Source organism: Python bivittatus, unplaced genomic scaffold, assembly GCF_059951505.1.
Source record: "Python bivittatus isolate LINGU-HERP-01145 unplaced genomic scaffold, Pbiv_v1 ctg000330_np1212, whole genome shotgun sequence".
Lineage (NCBI taxonomy): Eukaryota > Metazoa > Chordata > Lepidosauria > Squamata > Pythonidae > Python > Python bivittatus.
Genome location: NW_028277058.1, coordinates 10,275,983 through 10,284,052, shown reverse-complemented (window position 1 = coordinate 10,284,052; position 8,070 = coordinate 10,275,983). Strand labels below are relative to the sequence as shown.

The window sequence follows — 8,070 nt, the reverse complement described above, 5'->3', positions numbered from 1 at the left end:
CGGGCGTAGTTCTGCAGCGACAGATGCTTTATTCCACTGCACCGCTTCTCCCACTCAGACAGACCACTAAAGCCCTGGAGTGGGAAGAGAGAGAAGATGAGAGATCAGAGCTGTAAAAATCCGGACAAGCACTGAACAGCGGCAAAACAGACCCCGCTGCCACCGGTTGTCCGGGTTTTTGCAGCCCACATCTGGCGCCCGCCCCTCTTCCAACGGCAGCGAACCCGGCCACTGCAGCGCCCGGACTGTCCCAGTCCTGCTCCGCCCATCGCGTATAATCGCGAGAAAGACCGATAACATCCGGCCACCATAGACTCGCCCGAAGGCCAATCCTCTCCCTTGAAGTCTACGTATCCCTTTAACACTGAAGGAAGACTGCATTCAGGTGTCTTTGGAGCCATTTTTAAATATTGAATGAACCTTTTTCGGCTTTTTTTTCCTGTTTGTTGCAGGAGTGTATAAAACATATAGGCCAGCTAATCAGAGCCATTCTTTTGTACGGGGAATCGTAATTTCACTTAAGGAAATTGGAACCTGAACATCCCTTTTGCAGAGAAGATATGGCTAGTCTACAACTAGTCTACATCTTAAGAACATGTCCGACGCATGCGCCGCGGAACTTGGTGTTGCGCGTGAGCACTGACCAAAACTCATGCCCGGATGCCACGTGAGAGGACTTAATTTCTCGCTTAAGGTCCGGAAGTCTCGCGATACCTTACCCTGGGCGACCGACCGTAGGATTACAACAGGGACCGTCGCTATGACTTCCGCGCTGGAAAACTACATCAACCGTATCCTTCCGTTGCCAGGAATGCGGCGACAGTACGCGAGTGCTAAAGTGGGGAAGCGGGAATGGGTTGGAAATTAAGGCATTCAGGGGCTCCGGTCTAATTTCGCATTTTGTCAGTCTTCGCCCTTGTGCTGCGCGCGCGAGGGATGTTCGGCGGCTTGCAATTGGCTGCAAGCCCTGCTATTCATTTTTTTCAAAGTCGGTTCCGCTTGGATGATTCGATTTCGTGCGGGAGGGGGCGGGCTTTGCCTGTAGGATGAAAGCGACACCCTGGGCAGTGCATCAGACTCCAGGCTTTCTTGAAAGTGGTACTACATTGCTCATCTGCAGTGGGGCTGGGGGTACAGACCCCATCATCCCCTAGCCAGCTGGCTGCAGCTGGGGGAAAAGTGCAAAAGGAATTAGGTTCTCATTGCAGCAGGTAGTGGGGAAGAAAGGATTTCCCTGCAGTCTTTTCAAGTGGTGGTTTCCTGTTGCGAGCCCTGTTTGCTGGATGAGGAAATTTCGGTTGAATAAGGAATTGCGAAGTAAATGGGTAGGGTTAGTCGAGCTTGCCACAAATGCGAGTTACTTAAATTAAGGTTAAACCCTCCCTAATATTGGTGGGGAGGGTTTATCCAACACCTTTTCGATTCACCAATGTGCGGAAACATGCACTCAAATGAATCTCAATCCCTGGTGGTTGAATTGTTAGTTTTTGAAGCGATTTTTGTTGCTGCCTTCTAGGATTTTTAAAAACAACAGTAGACTTGTTTATCACCTTGGAATGCCTAAATCAGTGTTTCTCAACCTTGGCAACTTCCCCATGCTGGCTGGGGAATGCTGGGAGTTGAAGTCCACTCATCTGAAAGTTGCCAAGGTTGAGAAACACTGGCCTAAATGATCTAAGTGCTAACTAGAGCTGATCTGAGTCAAGGTAGATTAGATATTGCCACTTTGAAGCAGTAGATATAATCTAATCTAGACAGATACATATATATATATGCTACATACATGCACAAATGTCAAATTTCTGTACCAGGAAAAGGTGGCATTAAAACTGCCAGAGCATTGGTTTTGAATGGGGGAGGTCAAGTTTCTTAAAGGGCATTAGCAAGATTAAGCTTCTCCTTTGTGTGTGTGTGTGTGTGTGTGTATGTGTATATATCTATATGCATGTATATGTGTGTGTATATATATACCCACAAAACACACACATTGTACTTTAAGATTATTCTTTAATAAGAGTTTCAGGTACCGTTGCTGTGATTACTTCAGATGGTCGAATGATTGTGGTAAGATTTCCTCTTAAACTCTTGTTCTTTTCTAAAACGTTTGACTTAGATCAGAAGTGGGCTCTTGTGCCTTTTTTGCCTACCACTAGTGTTAAAATCTCATGTTCAGGAACTTTTTGCCCATTGTGGAGATAATCAATTGGTGTGATGCCCTTGTTGTGATTACAGCATGGGTATCTAAATTTGCAGAGTTAACTGTCAACCATTAATCGAAAACCCTAACCGATTTGGTTGGAATGTATGAGCTGAAATAAGTGGATGTAATTGATTGGTGCACAAAACTTGCTGGTGGGCGGAAGGGAGGAAGGGAGGAAGGGAACAAAAGCCCAGATCTGGGTATAATTATCAAATCCCATGCATTAGTGCTGATATATAATTTATTGTAATCCATCTAAATATGGATTGCTGTTCATATTTTTTAAGGCTGAGAAATAAAGAATTAACAAATGTAACAAATATGTTTAAGAGTGAAAATTTGAGAATTTGGTACATTGCATTAATTTATGTATCTATTTTTAGGGAACTCTCAAGGGCTTTGATCAGACAATCAACTTGATTTTGGATGAGAGCCATGAAAGGGTATTCAGTTCTTCACAAGGAGTGGAACAAGTAGTATTAGGATTATACATTGTAAGAGGAGATAATGTGTAAGTTTTTCCATTTTGAAGATAGATATCCCACTGCAGTTAAGGTATGAGACTACCTGTCATTTGAGAGCCTATCTGGAAACAAGATTATTGGTATCCCTCTAAGGCAGGGGTTCCTAAACTTTTTGCCATCATGCCTCCCTTTAGTGTAATCTTAATGTATATACCTCCCCTAAAAATCTCAACACCAAAATGAACACAAATGAACGATGAAAGCAATACAGTACAATGAAACTTTGGGAAAGGTGGCTTTATTGCAATGTGACTAAAAAGTTCTTTATACCTCACCTGGACTCTGTCTGCACCTCCCCAAGGGTGTCACCTCTGTATACCACCTGCTCTAAGGCTTTTCATGCTACTACTCATTGGTGAAAATTCACTTTCCTTTGTCCCTTCCAGCTACATACTAATATTTGGATAGAATTCCTTTTATAATCCCACCCATGTGTTTTCTCTATTCTTTTGTTCATTAAGACCACCTCTTGCCTAACACAATCAGGCTTTTTCTCTTAAGCAGCCAGGTCATATCAGAGTTTGATATTCCCTCTCAATCTTCTATATGTTTTCTAGAACATACTTTTGTGTACATGTACAGTACTGTGCAAAGGTTTTGGGCAGGTGTGAAAATGCTTTCAAAAATATATATTGTAATTGTTTATGTTTATCAATTTACAAAATGCAAAGTGAGCGAACAGAAATCTAAATCAAATCAATATTTGGTGTGACTACCCTTTGGCTTCAAACCAGCATCAATTCTTACACTTGTTCACTTGCACAAAGTCAGGGATCTTGTAGGATTAGAGTCAGGTGTATGATTAACCAATTATACCAAGCAGGTGCTAATGATAATCAATTTCATATGTAGGTTGAAACATAGGCATTAACTGAAAGAGAAACAGCTGTGTAGGAGGCTTAAAACTGGGTGAGGAACAGCCAAACTCTGCTGCTAAAGTGAGGTTGTGGAAGACAGTTTCATGTCACAGGTCATACACCATGGCAAGACTGAGCACAGCAACAAGACACAAGGTAGTTATACTGCATCAGCAAGGGCTCTCCCAGGCAAAAATTTCAAAGCAGACTGGGGTTTCAAGATGTGCTATTCAAGCTCTTTTGAAGAAGCACAAAGAAATGGGCAACGTTGAGGACTGTACATGCAGTGGTTGGCTAAGGAAACTTAATGCAGCAGATGAAAGACACATCATGCTTACTTCCCTTCGACACCGACAGATGTCCAGCAGTGCCATCAGCACAGAACTGGCGGAAACCAGGGGGACCCAGGTACCTCCATCTACTGTCCGGAGAAGTCTGGCCAGAAGTGGTCTTCATGGAAGAATTGCGGCCAAAAAGCCATACCTCTGATGTGGAAACAAGGCTAAGCGACTCAACTATGCATGAAAACATAGGAACATGGGTGCAGAAAAATGGCAGCAGGTGCTCTGGACTGATGAATCCAAATTTGAAAGATTTGGCTGTAGCAGGAGGCAGTTTGTTCGCCAAAGGGCTGGAGAGCGGTACAATAATGAGTGTCTGCAGGCAACAATGAAGCATGGTGGAGGTTCCTTGCAAGTTTGGGGCTGCATTTCTGCAAATGGAGTTGGCGATTCGGTCAGGATCAATGTCCTCAATGCTGAGAAATACAGGCAGATACTTATCCATCATGCCATACCATCAGGGAGGCGTGTGATTGGCCCCAAATTTATTCTGCAGCAGGACAACAACCCCAAACATACAGCCAATGTCATTAAGAACTATCTTCAGCGTAAAGAACAAGGAGTCCTGGAAGTGATGGTTTGCCCCCCACAGAGCCCTGATCTCAACATCATCGAGTCTGTCTGGGACAGAAGGATCTGAGCGGCCTACATCCACAGGAGATCTGTGGTTAGCTCTCCAAGATGTTTGGAACAACCTACCTGCCGAGTTCCTTCAAGATCTGTGTGCAAGTGTACCTAGGATTGATGATGTTTTGAAGGCAAAGGGCAGTCGCACCAAATATTGATTTGATTTGGATTTCTCTTCTGTTTGCTCATTTTGCATTTGGTAAATTGATAAACAATTACAATATACATTTTTGAAAGCACTTACTTCACAGCATTTTTTCACACCTGCCTAAAACTTTTACACAGTACTGTATATGATTGCAATTTAAAGGAGAAGAACAATTGCCCACTTTGTTAGCTTCTTTTTAAGTCATATTTTGCACAGAATGTTTTTCTGTATGTTTGTTGGTGCAAGCTGTTGTTTCTAAGGGTTTTTTTTAATGTGATAAGTACTTCAGTGTATTCCACACCTTCAGAAATACAGATATTATATCCTCCTTTTTTAGAATTTCACTAATACTTTTCATTCATACTTTTTTAGAATTTCATTAATGCTGTTCATTAAAAATGTTCAGTTTGCTGTGAAGTGTTAAAAGAATATTAAGTAGAAATAACTATTTTTGCAATAGAATGGCATGCAGTTTCTATCAGTGTTTGATTTAAAATATATATTTAACTAGAGCAGTCACAATTTCCTTTTCAGAGCTGTAATTGGAGAAATAGATGAAGAAACAGATTCAGCCCTTGACTTGGGAAATATTCGAGCAGAACCTTTGAACTCAGTTGTACATTGAAAGAGAAAAGACAAGGACTGCTGTACAGAATTATTTATACAATGGCATGGCTCCTTTTTAAAGTTTATGTAATTTAGATCATTTATATTTCTTATTTTTTAACTGTTACAGCTTTATGTACATTAAAATATACATTTTATTATTGACTCATCAAGTATTTTAGAACCCCAAACATTACAATGGGAAAAAATAACTTTAAAATGCTATTATCTAGAAGAAAGTGTTATAGCTTAGAACATAGGAAAATGAAAATTCTAAATGTCTAAGGGACATTTTGCTGGGAAAAACGTTCAGAAACAGCAATGATTTTAAATTTTTATTAAATAGTCACATTACATACACTGCATAAATAATGAAAAATATTTTTAATTTATTTTTTACAGGACCACCAAAGGTGGTAAAAGGTTTCTTCTTGTCTTTTACATTTCTAGCAGGTGTTCGATATTCCTTTATACATTTTGGAGAGTTTATCTGGTGTCATATACCATCTATACATCATCTTATAGAAATTTTCTTTAAGATTATAACATACTGTAAATTTAAGACCCTTTGACCACATATTTTCCCATTGTTCAACTTGGATGTTATATTGGAATTTTTTTGTCCATTTTATCATTCAGTCCTTTACTAGTTCCTGTTTCCAATGTTAACAATAATTTACACATTTTAGTTATGAGATGGTCATCATTTAAACATAATTCAGTTTCAAATATAGTTTTGTCCCTTTCAAATTCATATAATTTCTTATCAACTTTAATCTTTCTGATAGTTGTATATATAGAAACCAATCGCACTTGAAGCCTTGTGAGGTCAGATCTTCTCTAGTTTTCAATCTAATATCCCCTTGGTGATATTCCAACAAATCCTTATATCTTATCCGATTTTAATTACCCGTTATCTCTTTTCTGTGATGAGCTTCTTGTGGAGATAACCACAGAGGTAGCTTGGGACATATTCTGGATTTATATTTGTTCCAAATTCTTAGGATGGCATGCTGAATATAATGATTTCTAAAGTCCACATTGGCCTTCACCATGTTATAACACAAGTAGGTGTGCTATCATTCTTCTAATGAAGGGAGACGTTTAAAATTGTGGTTTTTATGGAAGCTTCTTTCTTACTTTCAAAATTAATAGAATCTCCAGAAATTGGACAAACTATATCACTGAGCATTTTCTATCTAAATGACACAGATATCTATCTTGCAGCACCACCCCTGAAAAACTAAAAAAAACAAAACAAAGAAACAACAACCTGGAGGTAGATGATAATCACTAATTCAGGATATATAAAATGCTGCTAGTTCTTCTGTGATAACCAATTAAATCTTCAGTGCATTTTCGGCACTACTTCAAAATACAAATCGGAAGTCTCTTGGCACTACTGCTGGCATGGCATATTATCAGTATGGAATGCTTAATGCTGTACCTATGCAAAAGTGATTAATAACAGAAGTAGAAATTACCATGTTTATCAAATGTAATTGAAGGCATAAAATAACTACCAGAAAAGCAGAGTACCTGATGTGAAAATTAATTAAAAGACTACAAGCAGCAGATGTATGTAAATACTTCAGGAAAGGCTTTGGTTATAATTTACACACACCTACCAAACTTGAAAGGGTAACAGGCAGTTCTGTAAGACACAGGCTAGTATGAATTTGCTAAAGAAAAAATATGGCAGGGGAGGACGTATTATAAAGGTAAGGGGGACTACAGGACTATGAAGTATTTCTCCAAATACAAGTGCACTGTGCCTGATATGTGTCCTCTTGAAAAGTTATGCAACAAAGTCACATCTACAAGTTTGCAGAGTTTATTCAAATCATATAGTTTTTCTTTAAAACATCTAGATACTGCTGTGTCGCCTTGGAAACTTGATCTTGGTCTTTATTTGGGTTTTTTGAAGATCCATCAACTGATCCTACAGGGGAGACTCTAACAGATCCAGCATCAAGTTCAGCTTTAGCTGAAAAACAAGAATAACACATGCTTTTTAGAGGTTTCATAATAAAATATCTGATAACAAACACAATGGTATCAGAATGCCCATTTAGCTAGGACATTACAAAAACTATTTTTAAAAGTGCTTATTTTGCTATGGAAGAATAAAGCTGTTATGAGAACTTTCTAGTTACAGTATACACCTGTGCAAACACTGTGCACGTTACAGAAATAGGGACAACAGTTTTACCCCAAATTACCAATGTTACCTATATGGAATAAATCATACTGGAAAAGTAAAAGGGAATGCTTTGAAACTATATATAGTAGAAATCAGTGAGGTTACAAACTGCAATAAACTCAGTAATGTAGGCTTTCTGGAATGCTTTTAATGGAGAAATTTTCTGTGGTCCAAAAATTGGCATTATTGGTTATTTGATGAAAGCACTGAAAATTATGTGCTTCCTTGGGAGAAATGTTAAATTATCATTTTCCAATTTTTAGTTTAATTTTATCTTTATTAATGTTTCTAGTTAGTGAATAATTTCATTTGACTAATCCAAAATGAAACATGTATATAGATTGATTTAGACAATCTTTCCAATATGAAACAAAGTGGATATGTGCGTAAACAACTTGTAACTTAGGTTCAAATTCCATCCCAAAACTGAGTTTGTATGGATTACTTTATTAAAGTAATTCATCCATGGTAAATTAGCATGCTATTGTGTCTAAAATCAACAGAATAAATTACAGCTCACTTAGATTTTATTAATCTCAATGGAGCTAAAATTAACCTTTTATC

General features: G+C 38.6%; 2 protein-coding genes across 2 annotated transcripts in view; one reads left to right on the top strand and one right to left on the bottom strand.

The window, feature by feature from the left end:
- Nucleotides 1–682: 682 nt before the first annotated feature.
- On the top strand, nucleotides 683–5,461 carry LSM8 (LSM8 homolog, U6 small nuclear RNA associated). The gene is made up of 4 exons (XM_007422919.3): nucleotides 683–791; nucleotides 2,024–2,064; nucleotides 2,584–2,711; nucleotides 5,232–5,461. The coding sequence occupies exons 1-4, from the start codon at nucleotides 761–763 to the stop codon at nucleotides 5,320–5,322; spliced, it is 291 nt and encodes a 96-aa protein (XP_007422981.1). The 5' UTR covers nucleotides 683–760; the 3' UTR covers nucleotides 5,323–5,461.
- A 141-nt stretch (nucleotides 5,462–5,602) lies between these two features.
- LOC103056601 (uncharacterized) overlaps nucleotides 5,603–8,070 on the bottom strand; it is a 74,224-nt gene continuing 71,756 nt past the window's right edge. Inside the window, 1 exon segment of the mRNA XM_088141692.1 lies at nucleotides 5,603–7,290. Within this exon segment, the coding sequence (XP_087997818.1) occupies nucleotides 7,142–7,290 (149 nt within the window). The 3' untranslated portion in view covers nucleotides 5,603–7,141.

Excerpts from the sequence above, each read along its gene's own strand:
- LSM8 (XM_007422919.3), top strand. The coding sequence starts at position 761 with ATGACTTCCGCGCTGGAAAACTACATCAACC. Across the intron at positions 2,065-2,583 it reads CAGATGGTCGAATGATTGTG|GGAACTCTCAAGGGCTTTGA; the intron begins GTAAGATTTCCT and ends ATCTATTTTTAG. Across the intron at positions 2,712-5,231 it reads ATTGTAAGAGGAGATAATGT|AGCTGTAATTGGAGAAATAG; the intron begins GTAAGTTTTTCC and ends TTTCCTTTTCAG.